A 25771-nucleotide genomic window follows, 5' to 3' on the forward strand; every position below is an offset into this window, starting at 1 on the left:
CGTCGTGTCGTGATCCATCATCCACACCAGCCAGTCAAATAAATTCGGGCTGGGAAATTCACGTAAAAGTGCTTCTAAATACACATGGAGAACGTTAAAACATTGTAAAATTAAAATTTTTGCCAGTGAATTGTGTACATTTCGGCTTGTGATTCCGTAGATGAAAAATATTTGAAATGTTTTCCAGTATTCCCAGGTCATTGATGTAAGTAGCATTTCGTTTATTTTTGGAGTTTACATAACGTGTCACCTGTGTTTTATTAGATTTGAAAAGAAATTCTAGGCGGTCGCTTGGATGGATTTGTGATACGCCGTATTTTTGAGGCCAGTTTATCTATTGTAACAATTCCACAATCTGGGCAGCTCTTGAACAACAGCTATAACATGAAGTCCCGTCGCAGTTTCAGTTTTCTCTTGTTTTATAAATAAAAATGTGTAAAATTAACGTCTTCCGTATGATTTCGCAACTACTCCAAGGTTAAGGTTTCGAGGAACCGTAAACTCTATCTCAGAAAACGCAAATTTTCGGCCTAGTCTATTGATCTCGTACGTGTAGAAAATATGATATCACTGATATCATGATTCCAGGAAAATCGACGCATTCTTAAACGTCTACTATTTATAATATAACTTAACTTCACTTTTCAATTATTAGCAGCTCAATTATTGTGTCACAAAAACAATGAAAAAGTAACTACACACCTATCTGAGACAGTATTATTAGTATTTACTTAACTGATAAGTTCTTAAAATATTTAAATAGGTCTGTAATATTTGAGTACTATATGACAACTAAAAAGTTACATAATTGTTATTATTAAATAAACATTAAAGCAGGTATTAAGTAAAGGATCACATTAGCTTGTGTTTCACTGACCTACTTTTGGAATGACCCAATTTAATTTATTTGGCAGAATATCTGGAAGTAACATCTAAGACTAGACCTTTATTCAATACGTTCTTAGGGACCTACTTACCTAAAACAAGAAGGAAACTTAATGTGTCCATAATATAGATAAACATTTTAGCTTAATGTATATTTATAATGTTATACACTGACACAACAATTTAAAGCTTACACATTGTTATTGGAATGTGCCTTAAATATGTTTAGAAAATTTAGTAAACCTAATATGCACAAGCATTCAATAATCTCACAAGAGTTTTTAAACAATAATATAATCTAGGACATAGGTGTGACCAATTCCAATGAACTGATGTGGAATAGTGTTGGTTTGCCTTGTTATTTGTCCATTTAATTACTGAGCAGTAGAGTGCAGTCTGGGAATAAGTAATATTATGAATTGTATAGGTAGGTCATAGAATAGTACCTATTTAATATTAAAATAATAATTAATATACCTATATATAAAAATACACTTAAGTAAGTATTTAATTGATGTTATCTCTTCTCTACATAGTATAAAATAAAGTTGCTCCCCTCTGTCTGTATGTATGTATGAATGAACACATAGATCTTTTAAACTACGCAACTGATTTTAATGCGGTTACACCAGTAAATATTCAAGAGGAAGGTTTCTTTTTATCCTGGAATCCCATGTTATAATCCTGAATCCACACGGACGAAGTTGCGGCATCAGCTAGTTTAAAAATAAATTACCATCCTATGAAGAAAGACCTCCAAATTGATTACTTTCACATGTAGACCATGGTCACAAGTTGATTGATGATAACAAGAACACACGTTTATAAACAGAGATGATCATGAACTTACTCAGCCATCAGTGGTCAACTGGTTGTGTTTACCTATTTACATATGAATGGTGAGACTAAGTGCATGATTTTGTATAAAGCCTCAGACTATATTGCGCTGAAACCAACCATTAACAAAATAAACACGTGTTACAATTTACTTAACACAAATATCTACCTAACCCTGTAACAGTAACATACATTAAAGTAATTAAATACCGTGTCATACCTATTAAAGATTACATAAAATTATCACGCCGCCGCGCCGGCTTACGGTATTTCGGTAGTTTAAAATAATAATTATTGCAAATCAACAGAATCTCATTCATTTAATTAGAGACGGCGGGTGCTATAAATAAAGTTAACCAAGTTATTATATTTTACGTGTGCTCTAGTTTATAGTTTATATACAAGAGAATACCAAAAATCGATTGCCTATGAAAAAAAAATATCCTCTATTGAATTAAAAATCCCACTTCTGATTTTCGTACCTACTCGTCAATTCGACGAAGGCGACGGTATAGTTTATAATAATTGGTTATTCAATTGGTAGAGCTCCCTGTTTACTTATAAATGTTTATTTACTATGAATTTAAACTCGTACCTAATGTATACAAAACTATAAACCATGCTCTAATTTAACATGAAAACGCCCTGTTACGGAAACTCCACTTAACGTAATATCGTATGAGTTATGTTATGACGCCTATAGCTTACGTAGTTACTCCCGTCAATATTGTTAAGTATGTTTGAATACTTTGTCATTGAATGGGTTGGGTATTGATTTCCATTGTAGGACATCGTAATATCATTTGTTAGCGATTCCGTTACATATAAACACAATGATCTGATGACGATCTCTCCCTGACAGAAAGAAACAGAAAAGCTCTTCGGTGATGACTGCCTTTCATTGTGAAGATGGCAATCGATGATGATAGGTAATATTATTATTATAAAAGAAAACAAATTGTTATATGTAGGTCTTAATATTGTCTCCTCATAATGTTGACAGACGTACAACAAAGTGATTGTATAAGTTTTTCTATACATACTATTGAAATATATGCCAAGCGAAGCGACAGTAACCCAATTTTACTATAATATTTCAAGACAATCATAGTCATGTTTTAGTTTTCAACTTTTTATTAGTTTTTTAGTTCAGTAGGGGCCGGAAATGGGTTGAGATGATGATGATGATGTAGGTACATATATGTATATGTACATAGATATATATAAAATATACAGGGTGTAACCAGAACGCCAGAAACTTAGCGTTATTGTTATACTACCTAAACACAATCCAATACCAGTAACCATTTGTCTCATTTTGTAGTTTTAGTGATTTAGTATTTTTCAAACCCGCATTGTAGGTATAGCGTGTAAAACTCGGATCAATGCCCCACCTACGACGCGGCATTGCGTCTCTAGCGTCAGTCAGATGTTTTATTGGCAATATATATATCGTGAACTTTTACTAAATATAGGTTTTATAATTTATTTTTCGTTTTTTTTTTAGTGGTATCATATCAGTAATCAGCAGTACAATAATTACCTGTCTTCGTTTTTGATAGCGTTCTGGTTACACCCTGTCTAATAATCATACATCTGATAGGTACCCACTAGATAATCGATAGGTAAACTTGTGGTATTGTAGAAAACTTTAAAGTATTAAAGTAGGTTATATACCTAGTCAAGGTCAAGTCCAACTTGCTAATCGTGATTCCGGTTTAGACTGCTTTACCTCCATATACTTCACAAAATCGATTAAATTTTCAAAAGATAAAAGTTAGTTTGTGAGTTTGTATGTATGGGGTAATCTCCGGAACTAATTATCGTATTCTGAAAATTATTTCACTGATAGGGCCTTTGTGCACTCATCCGTATTGGATTCGTATCCGTGATTCTTCGAAGTGGCCGTCATATTCGATTCGTATTATTTTCACGGATCCGTCAAATCACGGACGAGTGCACAAAGGCTCATAGAGAGCTACATTATCTTCGAATGATATAAGGATACAAATTATGTCACGCGTCGTACGAAGTCACAGACAAAAGCTAGTATAGTACGCGACAGATCGAGATGGCAATCGAGATGGGGACCTGTCGCGTACATTACCTACCTAAGTACCTACTTAATAAATGTATTCTTGTCTGATAAGATAATTATTATGCTGGTAACTATCCATTACAAACTACCACTACTTACACGTTCTTACTATATCGATTACCGATAAAAAGGCGTAGTCTTTGTACTATTCCGTCCATCATTTTAAGAATTGAAACCCGAAGGAAAAGGAACTGTAGGAACTAAGAATTAATTTGATTGGCTCGAACAAAAATGAAGATGTAAACATGAATAAAGATAAGTCTGATTTCTGTTAATCAAAAATATGGTAACTAACTAATTTACGGAACCTTCATTGTTTCATCAAGTTCTCTGAAATCTGAATTGAAATTCAGAAAATTCCGTGAAAATTTTAGTTCTCTACCCGGTTCCCGGAGTCTCTCTATACGGTTCACAGCCTGCTGGCAGACAGACGGATGGACAGTAGAGGCTTAGTAATAGGCTCTTGTTGGCACCCTTCGGATACGGAACCCTAAAACGAACTAAAAACCTTGGTCCTACGAAACGTTTTTCCAAATTTCCATGTTCTATTCAATTTCCATTTTCATGTCTAGCCACGACCGAAGCTTCCCACCAGACCAAACCAGAGAAAATTTAGAAATTATAATAATTTCAAATTTCCTTTGCCGGAAATCGAACCCGGGATCTCCTACTTATAAGACCACAGCGCTCATCACTGCGCGAGGGAGGTCGTCGTCGTTACTTAAAAAAATATAATGAAGTTCTTTGATCATATTCTTTGTTTCAGATGTTCGAACGCTATAGCACCGAATCGAGCGCTAGCGTATGCATTGTCGAAATGTCCCGCGCTCCTGGAGGCTTCGTCGCAATGCCGGAACTACCACGAGGTGACTGGAAACATAATATGCCCCAACATGGTGAGGGGGATCGACCATCTTAGGGACCCCCGACTTAACAAGGTAGGCTAAATAAAAAAGCGCGCATAAAGTATAATTATTACTTAGTTACCTATATAAGTACAGTTGGGAGACTCTATGTTCTTGAACATTCTTAAATACCTGAAAGAAATGTTATCGAAAGCCAGAAACATAATTGACATGTGCTCTGCTCAATAGTCCTAAAAAGCTAGTGGTTCTTCATGGCCTTCATGTCTTATCGTCAACAAGCTCAGTTACTCTATTATATTGAAGGTATTGATGTAACAAGAACCCTGAGCGTGCGGAAGTGACGCGATGACGCTGTCTGTGGAGACAAAACGTCTGGCGCTCTATGGAACGAACCGGGCACGCGGCAGGCGCTTGTTGTATTTCGTTTCATAGACTAGAGCCATACATTTTGTCTTCACAGCGCAGCGTACAGTCCGTGCGTCCAGAGCGATAGCTACCTATATCAAAGGGCTTTTTTCTGGAGAGGCGGCGCGTTGCGTGGTGCGTCGCGTCGCGCTGTTAACTCAAACATATGGCCAAGTATGAGAGCGTTCTTGCAGAAGCATTTGCTTGTTATATTATGGCGGAGTACGATGCGCGACGCAACCCACCACGCGACGCGACGCGCAATGCGCCCCGTCTCCAGAATAGAGCCCTAAGTTGTGCAGAGATGTATCATATGAAACCCACTAATAGGATCGCTTCGTTTCCATAGCTTAGCCCATTAAATTTTAGCTCTAGGTATACTAAACTAAGTACCTACAAATAAAGCTAAATACCTAATTCCCAAAGTGATTTGGACGGGACCCTATAGAGTTTGAAAAACATCTCAATACAATTTTCACATGAGTGTTAATTTTATGGTGTAATTATCGAGGAAATGTAGAACTCGTTTTGAAATGGCTGCCAATAAAGTGTGAACGATTAACGCTCAACAGAGTCCTGAAATAGATCGCTGAATCTAAAAGTTTACATGGCAACAAAATTTCAATTCACGTCATGGTACCTACTTTTGTTGCGGCGCGGACAATGAAATATGGCCGTAACTATTTCAGAATAATCTCTTCGTATTTTATTAACAGCTTCGCAAAGAAAATTACAATGAACTAGATGATGCACACGACTTCGTCCGTGTGGATTTAGTTTTTTGTAAAATCTTCGAATTTCCGGGATAAAAAGTAGCTTATATCTGTAGCAATGCGACTTGCGCGTCACCTTATTGTCGTTGATGGTACTTTGCCAGGAACCGTCACCAAGTGCCGAAAAAAACTACAAAGTTTCAACTCAATTGGATGAAGCTCGGACGTATAGGTAACTAACAGACAGATGAACATTAATTTTTATCTATATATAGAGGTTTGTATGTAGAGAATAATCTCCGGAACTAATCCAATTGAAAAAAATCACTGATAGATATAGTCCGCGCCAATTAAATAGTCGTTCTTGAAGTTAATCGCAAGACGCGTCGCAATAGCATTTTTAGGCGTCAGTGGGGTGCGCGACGTGAGGGAGCGAAGCACACCAGCCTGTGCGCCGCGCCGCACCCCGCTTTCGCCTTCTGCATTAGTGTGAGTGCTACATCCGTACACAGTGCACGAGTGCGTGGAACAATATCGCGCGAGATCGCACTCGCCTCGTAGGTCAGACGCGACTATTTAACTGCTGGGAACTATACCTATCTGTACATTATCCCCGAGTGTTATAGGCTATGGAGGCCACGCGGACGAAGTTGCGGACAAATGCTAGTTTACTTTAAGAAGAGGAACATTTTTACAATAAAAAAATAACACTAAAAATGTTTTAGGGTCTGGCATTTACATTAGAAGAACGTCAAGCGCTTGGCATTCACGGCCTCTTGGCGGCCAAGTTCAAGTCACAAGAAGAGCAGCTGGATATCTGCAGGATATCAATAGATAGATACGAGGACAATCTCAACAAATACCTTTACCTCGTCGAGTTACAGGTGACTAACCAGCATAAAGGTACCATTTGATTTAATCAATTTACTAAGTTTTTACTTCGGTACTTGTACCTTGATAAGGGAGCCGAAGTCTGGTGCATGCGGTATATCATCCTTTCTTTTTTAAGGGCGCTACACACCAAATCCGCTAGGTTATGGAACCAGGCTTACTTAAACCGATTATTATGCCAGCGTTTTTCATCTGGCACTTGTATTACAACGCTCTATATTACGCTTGTAGTACATATAAGGCTTCTAACGTTTGATAAACAGGGCACCGGTCTGTTCCCTCTGACTCAAGCCGAATAGAAGCAGGCGTTACTTTGCGGAAGTTCATGATACACAAGGAATACACAACGTGCAGCATGCGATATGTACCGCCAGTCCTCCTACTACTAAAATGCAGAAAAGCAACCACACCACCTCCACACAAAACCACATAAATCTTCTAATACTCACTCGACATAGGCCCTTTTCATTCTGACACTGCAGCATTCTCAGAACATGTAGACTCCACAATGCACAATTGCAAATATTTTTTCTTTTATTTGCATTTGTGTTAACTGCATGCCTAGTGGTGGAAAGGTGGACGGTGAGAAAGGCTTATCGCTGGCTGCACGTTGTATCTACCATACAGATTTGTCTGTTTTGGTTGATTATAGAGAATTAAAATTGGTGTTCCTTGTCTGTGTGTTATAAATTCGCATCTCCGCAAAGTAACGCCTGCTTCTATAGGCATTGCTTTAGTCAGGAGGATTTTCTGAAAACCCAAAGATTCGGTTTCGTGCCGCCTGGCATTTCTGACGAGTTTGCAAAGACATAAAGCCGCGTGCTCATGCCACCGTCATCCGAATTCGATGTGTACCGCTTTATGCTTGGGAAAAACTAATACGTCTTGCCCTCTAAAGTCTAAACCATTAACCGTACTTGGTCTATATGACAATCCGACCCTCCATCCGGTTATATGCGACGCGTGCAGTGATATATTTAGTCAATGAATTCAGGTGTTACTTGCATGGTTTTGCGGCATAATTTACATGGACACTGGGAGATTTGAATATTTTCTAAAATTAGTGCAATAGTATTGTTAATAGTAATGGTATTGGTAACCACGAAACACTCCGCCTGATCGATACAAAAAAATCAAACACTTGAACAAAATTTTTCTTGTGTTTACACTTTGCATGAAAAATTATTTCTTATAACTTTGAGGCTTTGTAGTGCTAGAAACATTAATTTTAATTTTATTCATGTGACTTTTTTTATTATTTAAGTGACTCATAGTTTTTTCATATCAGTTGAAATATTTTTTGATTATGTAATCACAATATTATGTGCGTGCGAGGATGTTTTTGTGTATGTGTGAGTTTGATATTAAACAGTTTTGAGTGGCTTGATACTGAAAAGTATGTCGACTCACACATATTCATAAATAATGCATATTCATACATTGTGCATGAGTGAAACTCAACAATAAAATTTACATTTTTCCATAAGCCCATTAAATTTTTTTTTCAATTGGTATTTACAGATACTCGATTTTATCTATAGCTGATTCGTTTATTCGCAGGACAGAAATGAGAAGTTGTTCTTCCGCCTGTTGTCAGAGAATGTGGAGAAGTATTTGCCCATAGTATACACACCCACCGTAGGCCTGGCCTGCCAAAGATTCGGTCTCATCTACAGACGTCCGAGAGGTCTCTTTATCACTATCAATGATAAGGGGCATATATTTAATATTCTCAAAAATTGGTAAGTTATAAAAATTATTCAATGCTTAAATTGTAGTATGGCATGGGCAATTCCTGTAGGAAAGCTGTCTTCGCAATATTATTAGGTACACCTATCCCGTATAGCTATTATAACAACTGACGCATTTTAGGCCCGAACCAGACGTCCGTGCGATAGTCTTCACAGATGGAGAGCGCATCCTCGGTCTGGGTGACTTGGGAGCGTACGGTATGGGCATACCTGTGGGAAAGCTGTCTCTATACACTGCACTAGCAGGAATAAAGCCGCATCAGTGTTTACCCATCACTTTGGACGTTGGGACTGAAAATCAGGTATTTGTCATCATTTTTAGGGTTCCGTATCTCCAGAGAAAATAAGGAACCCTTATAGGATCACTTCTTTGTCTGCCTGCCTGTATATCTGTCGTGTTTGTCAAGACCCGACAAGGGAATCAAAACTTATAGGTACTTCTCGTTGACCTAGAATCATGAAAGGCAGATAGCAATGTCGCACAAGTAAAGGGAAAAATCCGAAACCCGTGAATTTGTGAATATTATTAGGTTACAAGTATCACCGACAAGATTGTTATTATTATCAAAATTATTTAGCGTTTAAACTATCGTGAGTTATTTCCATTATAAATTTAGGTTTGTGAAGCTATACTACTACTAGTTTCGAACCCATCCGGGGTCTCAACCGCGACGCATAGCGAGCTGAGCTGAGTCCTTGTGAAAAAGGAACTAGTCGGGCTTACGTCGACTAAATACGTGAGTATAGCTGGAAGGATCTATATTTAAAATTATTTTGAGTTGAATAAACTTAGTACCTACCGGTTGGGATTGAAATAATATGACGCGTAAAGCAAATTGGCGTGAAAATGAATCTGGAGCGACCTTTTTATGTGCTGACGTGTCGTTTACGATGCTTCGAAGAATGGCGAATGGAATAATTATTTCGGTCAAATTCGTTATTCAGTTATTTTTATTTAACGACCATTCCAGCGCCATTGACGGCCCCGCACGTTGCACTTCTTATTGCGTAATTTTTGTACTAAAAGATGTGTTTGAAAGTTTAAAGAAAAGGTATTTAGGTATATAATCTTAGGAAGGAAGGTTATAATAATTTACGGCTGGGAATGCCGTACCGTTAGGCAAGAGTCAATAGTCGTCTTCTAGGCAAGAGCGCACCTCTTAGGCATGCATCGTCACTAGACCTAGAAAATTCTTCTTACCGTTAGAAACTGCCAATCATGTCTTATAAGGTTGGTTTATTATGCTTGCAGCTTTTAGGGCTATTACCTATAATCAAGCCAATACTTAATCGGCACTTTGAACAAAAGTAAGATATTTTATTGAGAGAATCAGTGATGCCTCCAAAACACAGTTCAAAGAATTTGTCATTTTCTTTAGTTGTGATTTCACAGGATTTGCTGGAAGACCCACTTTATATTGGTTTGCGCCAAAAACGAGTGAGAGGGAAGGAGTATGACGAGTTTATTGACGAATTTATGGAAGCATGTGTTCAGAGATATGGACAAAATACACTTTTACAGGTGAGTTGCTGTTAGTCATATTTTTGTATAGGAATCTCGGGCATCTCGAAATAGCGGGCATGATTAAAAAAAAATTGTTGAACCTGCATAGAAAGTACTAAATTTCTATACTCTATCCACGGAAGTTTGTATATGAAGTTTGTATATGACTCTCTCTGTTACACAATCCCATTCAAATGACGAAGACAAAACTCAGTGGGCGTTAACCATTTTGAGGCACCAACCAATCACAAATATGTTTTCAAAAGACATTCGAAATTCAATTCGAAAATGTTCAAAAAACATTCGAAATTCAATTCGAGAACATAGTTACGTTTGTGATTTGGTTGGTGTCTCAAAATGGTTAACGCCCACTGAGATTTTTGTCCTTGTCATTTGTATGGGATTGCGTAACAGAGAGAGCCCTATACTAATTACTTTTCGTGGATAGAGTATAGTTATGTCACAGTGCTCTTTGCTATTTAATTATTGGCGTCCTCTGATCCAATCTTCTTCATATAATTTTAGAACATAGGGATAGGTAGAGGCACTGCCACTTTGCATATTAAGTTAATTCAGCTCAAAGAACTATTTAAACTCAGAATGTATACACAGTTTTTACGATAAATGCCACTATTAAATTCATTACATTTTAATGTGAAGTAGGTTTATCTGCTACTTAATAATAGTTTAGTGTTATTGAAAATTCTCGTCTGACTAGTTTATGTCTCTACATAGTATACAACAAAGTCGCTTTTAGCCGTCTGTCCCTCGGTACGCTTAGATCTTCTAAACTACACAATCGATTTAATTTTAACGATGGCGTGCGGGTGTGCGGGGCGTCCCCCCGCCTCATATCGATTGCTATTCGACCTGTCGCGTACTATACGTGTCGCCGATTTTAAATAACTTGCGATAACTATTTTGCAACATACTCGTAACCTGCGTCTTTTTGGTAGTCGGTTAAAAATACTTCGGGCGTGATTGTAGCTTATACTAGTCAATCAAATAAAAAATTATGACATAGTTGATACTTATCGTATATCAGTGTTAAACTCGCGTAACATTGTTATCCGATAAGATGCCATTGAATTGCAAGATAAGTTTTTTCCGTATTGTACATACTTATGATATAATTTTTATGTATTGTTCAAGGAAGAACGTCAATAGCTCAACGGTTGACAAGTGAACTGAATTCCCCGGTCGGCAGTTCAAACCGAATACGTTGCACTATTGTTGTCGGTCGTATCTACTTATAGCACAAACTTTGGGCTTAGTTCGAGAGGAAAGGGGAATATTAGTCAAGATTAGCATATCTAATCATGACTTATATGCCTCTTTCCTATCAAAAAATGTTAAAAGCTAAATAATATAGGATTTGTTTCTGTTTTTTTTTAAATTGATTTAGATTTTAAGTTTCATCGCAGAATTTAATAGCATAATACTGGATAGGCCTCTTGTCACTCATAATCGAGTAAACCATCCAATAAAATCAGTTATATTGTTAGCTATGCAATACAGGGCCACGCATTATTACATGTACTTCATATCCTATTGCATTCAATAAACATATTATAGTTAAGTATTTAGGAATTACAAACCAAATAACTGTTTTATTCTCATAGTATATTTTAAAGTTAAAAATTATAATTCGGTTATATAATAAGAAATTTTGAAAATTAAATAATAATAATAATAATTTATTGTACTTAAATACAAGAACGAGTTTCCTACCCTCTGCACTAGGAAATACCTGTATTGCAGAAGGTAATTTAGTATCAGGGATACAAAAGTTTTCTTAATTTAGGCACCAAAATCTAATAATATGTATTACCTAATATTATACTAGCCTAAAATTATGGATAAGAGTGTGTGTGTGTGTACGTGTGAATAGGAGATAAAAACTCACTATCGCCTGAAGTAGCGTATCTTAGATATGATGCATGATTATGAATTTATCATACAGTGCTATCTATATTTATCGCTATAATATGTGCCATTTACTATCTTAATTATTATCTTTGGCACACTCCAAATTATAAATACTTAATAGTTAATAATCTCCGTATTGCCATATTGAAATTGAACATGTCCTTCGTTGCATACCTATTTGTATTTCGGACAGGGACATCTTAGGTGCAGATTATACAGAATTGAAGAATGGAGGAGACTAATACAGGCTCAGGGCCCCAGCTGAAAATCAGCGCTGTATGCTCTCGTGTATCAAGGCATACAGCATTATGCTGAGCTGGAACCTTTTATCGGGTTGTGCGACACATGAAAGTTATTCCGGCGTTTCTTCTGTTTGAGGCATCTTGAACTAATGTTCAAGTGTTTGCGCGGGAGCAACCAACTTTTAGGTATAACAATTGTGGTGTGTGATACAATAAACGTTGTTTTTTCTTCTCTTGTTAATGCGTAGCCTTCCTCGTCAGTTGCCGCGCCCGCGCCCGTTTCCGCCGTCCGCTACTTATGTAGGCAAACTGTAGGTTCTATAATTCTATATCATACTTTTTTCAAGCATATTAGCTAAGTTTATAATGCTGACTAATATTCCCCTTTCTCTAACTAAGCGTAAAGCTTGTGCTAGAAGTAGGGTAAGACAATAGTGTAACAGGTGGGGTTTGAACCGGATACCTTTCAGATTTCAGTCCAATCCTTTCATCGTTGAGCTATCGAGGCTATGACAGCTTTACGGCTTACCTACTTTTCTTTGAATTACTCGTATATCTACATCTTGTTCATTCATTTGTAGCAAACAAAGAATGATTTATTAGCGTCATTCGTTTACCTATTTATCACTTCTCTAATAGATTCGTGACTTACTACGTATCTGTTGCGGAAATACTGAAGAATGTAGAAATACTGCATGTTATACGAATAGTAATATACCTAGTGCGAAGACAATAGTAAAGTTACTTGTATAACCATTTAGATGTCTTGCATCTAAATGGTTTTGGAATGGAATTTGAGCATAGCAAATAGGTAAGTCACAGTATACCTAGGTGGCTTAGACGTCTCATGGGGTAGAGTGTTTGTTGCGGGATATATAGTTTCGGATTGACTATGCTGCGTAGGCCCTACCGGCCGCTACAGCGTCACCGGGTGGGGCGGCGAATGGGGAGCCCCGCCTGGGAAAGCCCTAGGGGTCGAAGAAATAATTTGATTTACTCTTCTGCAGTTCGAGGATTTCGCGCTATTGAACGCTGGTCGTCTGCTCGCGAAGTACCGCTTCAAGTATTGCACGTTCAATGACGACATTCAGGGCACAGCCAGCGTGGCCGTCGCGGGACTAATGGCCGCTGTCAGGGTCACGAAGAGGAAGCTCAGCGAAAACATATATTTCTTCCTTGGCGCTGGATCGGTAAGAAATAATTAGTATATAGTATAGTCTTATTAGTGGCAGGTCCCGGGTTCGATTCCCGGCAGGGGTTTGGAATTTTATAATTTCTAAATCTTTGGTCTGGTCTGGTGGGAGGCTTCCGCCGTGGCTACCACCCTACTGGCAAAGCCGTGCCGCTAAGCGATTAAGCATTCCGGTACGATGCCGTGTAGACAAAATCATGCCGTTGCGGCGTGATTGAAGGACCAACCATCATCATCATCAACCGATAGACGTTCACTGCTGGACATATGTCTCTTATAGGGACTGCCACGCGTCACAGTCTTGCGTCACCTGAATCCAGCGGCCCTTTGCGACTGTTTGATGTCGTCCGTCCACCTAGTGGGGGGTCTTCCAACGCTGCGCCTTCCGGTGCGAGGTTGCCATTCCAGCACCTTGGGAGCCCAACGTCTATCGGTTTTCCGAACTATGTGCCCTGCCCATTGCTTTCTTATGAGGCCCATAGTTAGCAACCATGTCTCGGATCCATCCCACCCATATTTCACTACCCATACTATAAATGCGAAAGTGTGTGTGTTTGTTGCTTTGTCCTTCAATCACGTCGTAACGGAGCAACGGATCGACGTGATTTTTTGCACGGGTTAGTAGCTTAAGACCTGGAGAGCGACATAAGCTACTTTTTAACCCGGAAATTCAAACAGTTCCCACGGGATTTTTAAGACCCTAAATCCAAGCGTACGAAGTTGTGGGCTTCAGCTAGTATGTCCATTGTCCATATGTTATAGGTCCAACAACGAAACCAACAAACAAACGCACTTTCGCATTTATAATATGGGTAGTGACATTAAAAGTTGGTAACATTCATTTTAAACTCGTCCCACAGGCAGCTAACGGCATTGCCAGCTTAACAGTAGCCGCCATGGTCGCAGAAGGTCTCACAGAGAAGCAGGCGCAGGATCGAGTATACATGTTTGACGTAGACGGTCTCCTCACCACTAGGAGAGAGGGAGGAGTTCCAGCTCACGCGAAGGCCTTTGGGAAGGACATCGAACCGGAGAAGGACTTTGAGAAGTGCATTGCGAAGATTAGACCGAGTTGTCTTATTGGTAAGTAGTTTTACGGTCATCATCATCATCATCATCATCATCATGATCAACCCATCGCCGGCTCACTACAGAGCACGGGTCTCCTCTCAGGGTGAGATCTATAGAGCGCATTCTGACTTAGCTTAGACTTAAGACAGAGTTAAAACGAAACACAGCTATATCTCTCTATCTATAAATTTGTCTCGTTTTAACTCAATCTTAAGTCTGAGCCAAGTCAAAGTGCGCTCTATAGATCTCAGCCTCAGAGTGAGAAGAGTTTGGCCATAGTCTACCACGCTGGCCAAGTGGCAGACTTCACACATTTTTGAGAACTCTCAGGCATGCAGGTTTCCTTACGATGTTTTCATTCACCGTTAAAGCAAGACCATTAACAGCTTTTAGTTTTCAGCTGTGAAATATCGTTTCATGCAATTACACCTTTTTGTTCAGCTTCTTCATAACAGTTTGGATAATCGTATTTTGTTGTACTGTCTAGGTTGCTCTACCGTGGGCGGTGCGTTCACCCCCGCAGTGCTGCAGCAAATGGCGAAGAACATCGAAAGACCCGTCATATTCGCGCTCTCCAACCCGACGAGCAAAGCGGAATGCACCGCCCAGGCCGCGTATGATCATACCGAGGTAAGTTGAGCTTTGAAGTTATCTAGTTAGGATTAGATAGGTAAATTCTTTATTGCCAAAATATTACATACAATGAAAAAAAACTTAAACTAAAAAAATTCTGCAATGCGTCCAAACTCCAAATACGTATTCATGTTTCCTTCTACAAGATTATTGAATTCATAGTCGTTTTATACTTTACTAGTGTACTTTTATACTCTCGGACTTGATTAGAGTTGTATATCAACTATCTTTGCGAAACTGTGACATTTTATTGTCCTGAACTGCATCAGTAAATGCAGTCGTTTTTCATTAGAATAGAATAGAATAGAAATACATTTATTGGTTGATCCAACACACGATAAACACAAATATTTACAAAAAACATTCCTTAAAAGCTAATCCAACAAATAGGTACCTAGTGTCTACAACGTGTCGTGCCAACGAAAAGGCCCGAACTCAGCTGAATGTTGTGGATACACGATATTGTAACCACAACGCTGGTATTCTGTTCGGGCCCAAACTTCCCTCGTTTGGGTCCTGGTTATTAATATTATGTATTAATTATTACGAGTAGTAGTAATGTACCTATAGTACACGACAGTCGAGATGGCAATAGGGTATGAGCCGGGGAGACGCCCCGTACACCTGCACGTCAACCGCGCTATCCGGCACTGGGTTAGCGCGGGGGCTATGTGTTCCCACCCGGATTGCCATCTCGCCGCGCTATCCGGCACCGGGTTAGCGCGGGGGCTATGTGTTCCCACCCGGATTGCCATCTCGCCGCGCTATCCGGCACCGGGTTAGCGCGGGGGCTATGTGTTCCCACCCGGATTGCCATCTCGCCGCGCTATCCGGCACCGGGTTAGCGCGGGGGCTATGTGTTCCCACCCGGATTGCCATCTCGCCGCGCTATCCGGCACCGGGTTAGCGCGGGGGCTATGTGTTCCCACCCGGATTGCCATCTCGCCGCGCTATCCGGCACCGGGTTAGCGCGGGGGCTATGTGTTCCCACCTGGATTGCCATCTCGACTTGACGCGTAAAAACCGACAGCACTCGAAAAAAGTGAACTGTTAACAGAACGATCTTGTTTTATGGGAGCGCTGGAATGTATCACTTAGGGCTCACTTAGAGCAGAATCTCATTTAGGGCTTAGGCATGTATCACTTAGGGCAGGTAGTTTTAAAAATGTAGCTCGCGAAAGCTACAGACTCGCGAACATAGTGAATATCCAGCTTAATTAATGATTAATTGAATCATTCAAATCTACCAATTAATCATTCAGTATAATCACAAAGCAGTTCAACATGTTACATTGTATTTCACAATTAACTAATACTATTGTATAATCCGCTAATACTATTCGGTAGATAAAATAGTATCTACAGATCAACCAACCCCTTCAATCACTCGAATTGCCTAACAAGTGGTAGATAAGATTAACGATAAATTGCCATGCGGATAAAACAAAAACTCGTTTGTCAGTAAATAAACGCAATTTTTAAACAGTTTAAAACAGTTTGTCCTTGTCAATTATTTCGGTTCAGTACGTTATATGTACGTAATATGTAACTCAAGGCCTAGGTTACCCGAGTGACTCGCACAAGACACGTTATTTTTACTATGATTATTTGATTATAAACAGTTACGTAGGATTATTTTTAATATTACCTTTGACGCGTTAGAAATCGTCATTAAAAATATCGGCATTTACATTTTTACAGTTTTTTTTTTTTTTTTTTTTTTTTTTTTAAATTCAGATACAAGTTAGCCCTTGACTGCAATCTCACCTGATGGTAAGTGATGATGCAGTCTAAGATGATAGCGGGCTAACCTGGAAGGGATATGGCAGTTTGTATTAAACCCGTACCCCTTTGGTTTCTACACGGCATCGTACCGGAACGCTAAATCGCTTGGCGGCACGGCTTTGCCGGTAGGGTGGTAACTAGCCAAGACCGAAGCCTCCCACCAGACCAGACCAGAAATTTAGAAATTATAAAATTCCAAACCCCTGCCAGGAATCGAACCCGGGACCTTCTACTAATAAGACCACAGCGCTCACGACTGCGCCAGGGAAGTCGTCAAAAGTCGTAGAGTATCTCCATCATTTTCTTTTTAATATTGCTAAAAAAGGACGGAACTTGAATTTTACATTAAAATACTTACTCTAAATTTTAGTGCACGCTACTTTAAACAGTAGGCTTGCGACTGGCAGCTAAAGTCACGGGGTTTGACGTCTCTAAATTAATTTTAAAGCTGTCAAACTGTGACTTTCCTTTTCATATTAAATTAGTAGAAACAGGATGCGAATATGTACTCTAAAATTTAGTTGTGCTCAGAATGAGTACCAATGTTTTGTTTTTTAAACTGTATTTCAATCCTGGTTTTGACATGCATTCGTTTCTTAATTTAATAAAATTTATTGCCAGGGTCGCTGTATCTTCGCGTCAGGCTCTCCCTTCCCGGCAGTGCAATACGACGGCAAGGAGTACCATCCGGGGCAAGGAAACAACGCCTACATTTTCCCTGGGATTGCTCTGGGAGTTATCGCGACTGCCACGCACCATATACCTGAAACTATGTTCCTGACTGCTGCTAGGGTATGTCTTATTATTTTTGTAGCTTCCTTTAAAACCAGTTTGTGGGTTTTTTCTGACAAAAAATGTGGTTTCTGTCAAAAAATAAAAAAATGTCAGTAGCAGCCCGGAGTTGAGAATTTGCTGCTAACAAAAATTAAAACTACCTGACTATTCATAAGCACTTGTAAAAAGTTTACATGAATAAAAAAACATTCTATTCTATTCTATTCTATTCAAATTATGGCGACTGAAGTCGTTGCTCTTAATATGTAGAACTACTTTCGATCGATTCCACTATGTTTAAATTTTATAGATGTGTAAAAGGAAAATCTGACTGGCTGACTGATCTATCAAAAACTCAAACTATTAAACCACTGGACGGATCGGGCTGAAATTTGGCATGCATGTAGGCATCCGCTACGAAAGGATTTTTATAAATTCATCCTTTAAGTAGGTAAAATAGGGCTTTGAAATTTATGTAGTCCACGCGGACGAAGTCGCGAGCGTAAGCTTGTAGTATATAAATTGATTGCTCGGCGATAAGGGACATAATGTGTCGAGTCATACAATATCAATGTTTCTTCAATGTAAGCACGATCTAAAAGTACGCTTGAAAAATCCACATATAGCAAAATTCGAGTATAAAATAAGCATGACGACCAAACGCGGGGTGATATTTTGGGAGAGAATGCAGATTGCAGACACATTTTCTAAATTGTGTGCCAAATATTACATTCAAAAATAGTTCTTATTTGCTAACAACATAATCTATTATGTAATGCAAGCGTATCGACGGAAAATGATTGTTTATCTGGTCTAATTTTTAAATTTCTTTGGCAATGACATGATGTATTGTTGCCAAAATCTGACTACTATGTATTAGTAGACGTGTTTGTACACAAAACATTCTCAATGAATGTAGAGTTGAAGGTGATCGCTCTGTCAACTTTGTAATCGTCAATCGACTTACGTTGCTTAGATCCATTTACATGCTCCTGAATAAGCGGACTATCAATAAATAAATTCAATGAACCAAAAGCTTAACTTGGTATAATCCGCTGAAACAGGTCGAATCTGTATGGCTGAAACAGGTCGATTCGACCTGTTTCAGCGGATTATAGCAACTTAAGCTTTTGGTTCATTGTATATCATGGACTTCCGCAAAGTAACGCCTGCTTCTATACAACAATAAAGAAATTGAAAACTTGAGCCATTTTACTTTGACGCGCATAAAAAAGTAAAAAGATTTAAGACACCTAGGTAATTGAAGCCGAATCGAAAACATCAAACTAATTGTGTTATGTACCCGTTATCTGTAACACTAGTAAAGACAAACGGTTTTCTGAAAGAAATTTTTGGTCCGCAAAAAACCAATCGGCGCTCTTACGTTGAAGGCAATTTTTTTTACAGACCAATAAGTTTTGAAAAAAGTGTATTCGATTTTCCGCAGGGATTGTTGTGAAAGGCATATCAATAAATTAAGATTTGCGTAAGAGAGTTGAATCTTTAAACTAAACTAAATTGATAGGTCTAAATCCAGTGCTATCTTTTTCTGTAGGTAGTATTATGAAAGGGATAGCAATAAATTTAGGTCTACATTATTTTAGGTTAATTATGAGATTGTGTACAAGAGAATAAGCCAGATCGTAATGGTTTTTTCAGACTCTTGCTAATTTCGTAAGCGAGGACGATCTGGCAACCGGCCGCATTTACCCACCACTCGCCGATGTGAGGGAGGCGTCGCTCGCCATCGCCATAGAGGTCGCCAGGATGGCTTATGACGAAGGTATGTTCATGTTTACCTATCTCTCTTACCATACTTCTCAGATGCCTCAGTTGACTATATCATAGCAATCAAACTGAAAAGTCAGGTGTACAAAAATGCAATTAAAAGACAGCCTGCAATTAACCTTGCAGTTCGATTTTTTTAAATCGATGTTTTCTTTGGTAAAGGCGTCATTAAATTCAATTTTTGTGGCTGCATAATATGATAAGTCCTTTGCAAAGTGACGAGTGGTCGGCTCTTCTTAGTAAAACTTGCTGGTTAATTTAGGAAAAGCTGCATCAGTCATTGCTAAAATCTCAAATTGTGATTGGCTGAATTTACGGTATTCGCATTGCAGCAATGCATTGTAGCTAATGGTTATTGCGATCGTCACACTGTAGCTGTCAAACTACGTAGGCCCCTGCGAACCGGTGTTGGAATCATGTTTTATCTAAATATATAAAAGGAAAAGATGTCTGACTGACTGATCTATCAACGCACAGCTCAAACTACTGGACGGATCGGGCTAAATTTGGCATGAAGAAAGCTATTATGACGGCTAAGAAAGGATTTTTGAAAATTCAAACCTGCGGGCGTGAAATAGGGGTTTCAAATTTATACAGTCCACGCGGACGAAGTCGCGTGCATAAGCTAAGGTCGACGCATTTAAAACTGAGTCGTCGAGTTATCTGTCTGTTACGCTCGCACTTCCTACAACCTGTAAGTGCGAGCGAAACAGACATAACTCGACGACTCAGTTTAAAATGCGTCGACTATAGTGACCCATAAGTATTTTTGAAATTTATGTGAAACATCTAAAGTGTCAAATTAAATGGCTCCACTGTAATCAGTAATTTACTTCGTTTTAAATACATTTTTCTTGATAGGTTGGGGTTCAGTGTACCCGACTCCAAAGAATTTCGAAAAACACGTTCAAATGGGGCCAATACAATTTCTGTTACGAATCTCAGCTGCCAGACTGTTATACTTGGCCGGAATATCCTCCAGTTAATTACAAAGAGCTAGAAGGAAGATCTTCGCCTGTTTCACTTTAACTTTTTTGATGACCTACTGAAGAAAGAGGTTTTAGTTTGATAGAAGAATTAATTAATTTTACGGTACTCGTAAGTTGATGGTATAAAGTCCGTATTTCGCTAGAATGTTACCGAGAGATAGTGAAGTATTGTAGACCAAGTTGTTAGATATGAACATGTACAATGAATATATTTAGTAGCATTGATAGTAGTTGGTTGATTAGATAATGCTGTTACACAAGTATACACATAGTTCACAAAACTTAGCCAGTATGACGTGCTCTTATTAGGGTTCCGTATCTCAAAAGAAAAAAAGAAACCCTCATAGGATCACTTTGTTGTCTGTCTGTCTGTCCGTCGTGTCTGTCAAGAAAACCTACTTCCAGTTGACCTAGAATCATGAAATTTAGCAAGTAGGTAGGTCTTATAGCACAAATAAAGGAATAAATCCGAAAACCGTGATTTGTGGTTACATCACAAAAAAAAAATTAAAAATTTCAACATTCAAAGTAAGATTACTATACCAAGTAGGGTATCATATGAAACATACGATATCGATAGCGATCTATTTTTTAATTTTTTTTAAAGCGTCCTTAAATAGTGCACTGTTCTGTATCCATGGTCGGTGTCTTATTCCTCCTGGCAACATTTTTCAAATTACCACGCGAGCGAAGCCGCGGGTAAAAGCTAATTTATAATAGTTTTTGATTTATCGTGCAAAATGTCGAAAAAATACGTACGGAACCCTCGGGTCGCGAGTCTGACTCGCACTTGGCCGGTTTTTTCATGCATTCATTAATTTTAATTGCCTAATTTCAGGTCTGGCGTCATTATATCCCGAGCCAAAGGATCTACCTAAGCACATAATAAATCAAGTGTACAACTTCCACTATGAGAGCTCTATGCCCGTTGTATGGGATTGGAAGCCAGAAGAGAAATTCAACGTCCGGCCCATCCAGCCTGTTCCGAAGAACATTTAAAGTATTATTTTTCTTTATTTATTTTAGTACAATAATAACAACCGTTTGATAGATTGACGTACAATGAATCGGCGCGATTTCAATTTTATTAGAAAAATATTTTTATCCAATTTTTTTTAATAACACGACATAAATTTATGGTTAAACCATAAAGATAATTGCATGAATCGTTGATTTTAATTTATCATTATGACGATCATTGTCGTGATTTTTAACACAGTTTATTATTCATCATGAAATATTTTTTATTGAGTGATATTTAATCACTGATATTTTTGTAAAACTTCATTTCATTGATTATGTTATCACTGATAAATAATAATTATTTATTATTATCTTGTTCATATTACAAACAACAACATATAACGAAAGTTTTCTACACTTTGAAAGTAAAGTCTACAGAATATAGCTAATTATTATTTATTGTACGTTTGTTATACAATGCTTAATAATGTTGTGTATACGTTTGACGGTATTAGAGTAATTGGAAATAATGTCAGAAATCTTGCTGAACAATTAAGGTTTTTATTTTTATTAAATATAATAAACAATATATTACCTCTATATTAATTATTTATTTGTAATTATAATAATATATCGCAAGAATATTGAAAGTTCAAAACGTTTAAATAATAATAACAAAATTTTAATAATAATATTATAGTATCTTTAATATGCACATAAGTTTATAATGAATAATTATTCAATTAAATGAGTGATATATTTATTTAAAAAGCATTTATGTAAAATTTACACGTATGGTGCAACGAGATTTACTAAATTACTTATATTAGTTGATTTTTTTGATAAAAAGCTGTTTCATTTTTTACTTAAGTACTGATTGCCAAAGTATAAGTTGCTGAAAAGGCATTAAAATATAAAGTATTTTCAGAATATTTTATTTCAATAAATAAATAGTAATCTAAAGGGCAATCTATACATACAATTTTGAATACAAAAAAATATGCATCTTTTATTAATTGAATATTTTTATAGAATGGCAATTATTTTAATGTTTTGATCTTCTTGGGATATAAAACATGGTAACTTAATAATTTGATCGCAAAAGGTTTACGTACAAAATAACTGACCCAATGTATCACATTCATCAATATCGGTCTCATATAAAACGTCAGTAGAATTGCCTACTTACGAGTTAGTATTTATAAAGTAGTAGTTAGTTATTATACTATGTAATACTTATTATGTTATTATGTGTCGGTAGATGTAGTAGTTAATTGTGTGAAATTGTGAACGTTTATAAACCTTGAGCCCAAATTCGTGTGTTGAAAATTAAAACGTAACTAGTAGTATTAGACATATTGTGTATTGTGACGGATATAATTACAAAAAGCTGCACATTTATATTAAAAAAAAAATTGTGTAAATAGTGTACGAAGTTTCATATTGTGTTAAAGTTTTGCAAAAAGTATTTTATAACAGTATGTTTTTAGGTTAGGAAATTTCCTTATTACCTAAATCTACAAGTATTATATAATTTCAATTTTATGTATTACAAATTTTGTGTACTTTTAACGTCTAGTCACCGCAGCATTAAAATGTAACAGCAAATAATTATGATATTTTATACTTAATCTGTTAAAAAATTGTTAAAAGACAAAATGTAGAAAATTATTTATAAGGAAAAAACTACGAATCGAAATCTTTGACGCATCTATTGGCTATAATAAAATATAAATCATATTTTTATAATTATTATGTTATAATCAATTTCATAATATTAAAAAGGCCACGGCAGCAGTGACAGGAAAACAACAAGTTTTTAGAAGAATGACGTAATTTTTCCAAAAACTTTAAATTTCTGAATTATGCTAGTAATTTCTTAAGCCAAAAAGGTCGGGCTATTATGTACTATCGTGGCCTGAAGGTAATTATTATATTTTGATTTTATGAACATTGTATTATTAATTATGAATTTAAAAGTAGTAACCCTAATCGCTTACTTATGCTTCTAGTTGCTCTTCGATTACGAAAATGAGCTATTAATAAAATTAAATAAAAATCCGAGATATTTCCAATCTCATAATTAAAAATTTATAGATGCTTCATATAATCTTAACTATTTATATAATTTAACTCTGTATTAAGTATAGGTTTCGCTTCAGTATTTTTTAAGATAGTGAGATATTTTCGCTGAGCGAAAAAAATCGTTAAGGTGTGTCTCTGATTATGTTATACCTGTGTGTATCTATTGATACGATGTGATTATGTTGCTGTGACGTATAGAGATTCTAGTTTTGAACTAACTAAACTGCCCTTAGGGTAAGAGCGATATCACTCATTTATATGTTTGAGTCACAATTTAAGTGTGCTCGTTAATTCAGTAATTATGTGTGCGTGAAAGCAATGCCTTTTGTAATGATAATCACGCACACATTGTTACGTACGTACACATGTGTGTAAAAATTCTATACCCGTGTTGAAATAATTTGTTGGTCATGTTTGTTTCTTCTGTTGTCGACTAATACATAATATACGAGTATTTATTTAAATGCACTAGGTACTTGTACATTTTGAATCAAAGCTTGCTTTATTTATGTGTGAGGAATGTTTTATTTGACACAACCATAACTGCAGTTTTTGTTGTAAAGTTTATAAACGCAAATAACGGTCTTCAATCAAAAACTGATTAACAGAACCAATACAAGATAAAATAGTAGAGGTCTACGTTTAGACAGGGCCGGCCCGGGTTTGTTTTGCCGGTGGTGCGAGGATCCATATTGGTGCTCTCAGGCCATGTAATTTTCTTTCAAAAAATCTTTTTTTACATCTCCATATTATATTACTTATAACTACTAGAAGATTTTTTGTTTCTCTTCTTCTTTGTCCTCGCCCTATCTCGTTACGCAGGGTTGGCTTTTCTTATCATACGGCGCCATGTAGATCGCGTGTTCGCGTCTTCGTCATTGAGTCCTAAGCGTTTCAGATCCCTTTGGATATTTGTCATCCAGGTAGTTTGTGGTCTTCGGCTACCCCTCTTTCTTGCAGCCATGCTTATTGTTGAACAAGCATGAGCAAAGCGAATGCAAATTTTTTATAATACTGCCCAAGCGGGCATATTTTTGAGTACCTACGACTCTATTTCCCTTTTACGATGATGCGGCGTCCGTTGCAGCGCACCAACCCTAGGCCGGCCCGGCTTGTAGTGCCAATATCAATGTAGTTAAATTTTTTACCCTTATACACTGCAACGTATTTTTATCGTCCGCTAAGCAGTGCCCAGATTACAGACGGCTGGGTCATCAAAGCCATTGAACTGGCATAAGAGCCGGCGCATATCTGGCGAAGCGCAGAGCATTTTTCACTGCCGAACCGTAATCAACTTTACTAACGTCGAAATAATATCGAAAACCAATCGACACAAACTAGTTTCCGAGAGTAGTCCGACAAGTACTTGGGTCATTTAATTTTCGTCATTATTTCAACATGCGCAAAGTCGATAGTGGTTTGGCAGTAAAAATAGCATTACATAGCATTTAAAATATGGATCAGTTGGTTGTCAGTCTAGTCGCAGCCAAACAAACGTATAATCCATCCATCAATATTAAACTAATGGCTTATTCAAACAGTTACCTGAATTTCTCTGCTGTAGAGTTGTTAATTACGTTCTATTTTTTAAACGTAACGCGTTATTTTAAGCTATAATTTGTAACGCTGTAAGACGAGTACGTTTATTAATTTAATTAATATTTACGTTAAAAGTGGCTGCCGTTCTATGATCTTTTTTCTGTATTAATATTTAGGTTAGATTGGTTATTTTTAAACGCAGACTGTTAAGAAATTGGTCAGTTTTGTTCTATCGTATGGAATGTATTAATGGAATGCAAGAAATTGCGTTTGTTTCTTAGAATAAACATTGTTCAATTATAATAATTATAATGAATGTATGTTATTAATTAAACTTGTTCAAAGTGTAATGATCTTTGTTTTATTTGTATAAAATCAACTGTAAGAACTTCACACCAAGATGACATTGTTGTTGAAGGCTTCATATCCTGAACAGCTTGCTTAGATCAACAATTCCACGTTCTTTTGTTATAAAGTGGCTAATCTAATGCCAAAAAGGAGTTTTTGAGTTATCGCCAAAAACCGTGGGAATTTTGAAAACGATGTTTCTAAGAAAAGTGGTACATAGGGCCAAAGTTCTTAGGCGATAAGTCAAAAACTACTTTTTGGATTTAGCCGCTTCTTAACAAAATAACGGTAGAATTAGTAGAAAAAGTAGGTAGTAAATAAGTGCAAGGCCTGTATTCTTGTTACACTGATCCGTTCCGCGTACAAATATACTAGATCGCGCTCTACCGCGATGCAGTACAAATAGTACTACCGACGTCAGCCTAGGAAGAATTCGGGCTTTGTAAGAGACGGCATAAAGCAATCTTGAACTATGGGCCATAC

General features: G+C 37.3%; 1 protein-coding gene across 1 annotated transcript; it reads left to right on the forward strand.

Moving 5' to 3' along the window:
- The first annotated feature begins 3 nt into the window (after window positions 1–3).
- Window positions 4–25290, forward strand: LOC117985925 (NADP-dependent malic enzyme-like). Its single transcript, XM_034972722.2, has 12 exons — window positions 4–205; window positions 4587–4758; window positions 6530–6688; window positions 8256–8437; window positions 8568–8748; window positions 9840–9968; window positions 13129–13311; window positions 14174–14396; window positions 14872–15014; window positions 17424–17594; window positions 19236–19359; window positions 21192–25290. Exons 1-12 carry the CDS (start codon window positions 177–179, stop codon window positions 21350–21352), a joined length of 1857 nt encoding a protein of 618 aa, XP_034828613.1. The 5' UTR covers window positions 4–176; the 3' UTR covers window positions 21353–25290.
- The last annotated feature ends 481 nt before the right edge of the window (window positions 25291–25771 follow it).

This window comes from Maniola hyperantus, chromosome 10, assembly GCF_902806685.2.
Source record: "Maniola hyperantus chromosome 10, iAphHyp1.2, whole genome shotgun sequence".
In the NCBI taxonomy this organism is placed as follows: Eukaryota; Metazoa; Arthropoda; class Insecta; order Lepidoptera; family Nymphalidae; genus Maniola; species Maniola hyperantus.

Bases quoted from the DNA above. Each gene is read 5' to 3' on its own strand.
- LOC117985925 (XM_034972722.2), top strand. From the start codon at position 177: ATGTTTTCCAGTATTCCCAGGTCATTGAT. The intron at 4,759-6,529 runs GTAGGCTAAATA...AAAATGTTTTAG, and splicing joins GGGACCCCCGACTTAACAAG to GGTCTGGCATTTACATTAGA. The intron at 14,397-14,871 runs GTAAGTAGTTTT...TGTACTGTCTAG, and splicing joins TAGACCGAGTTGTCTTATTG to GTTGCTCTACCGTGGGCGGT.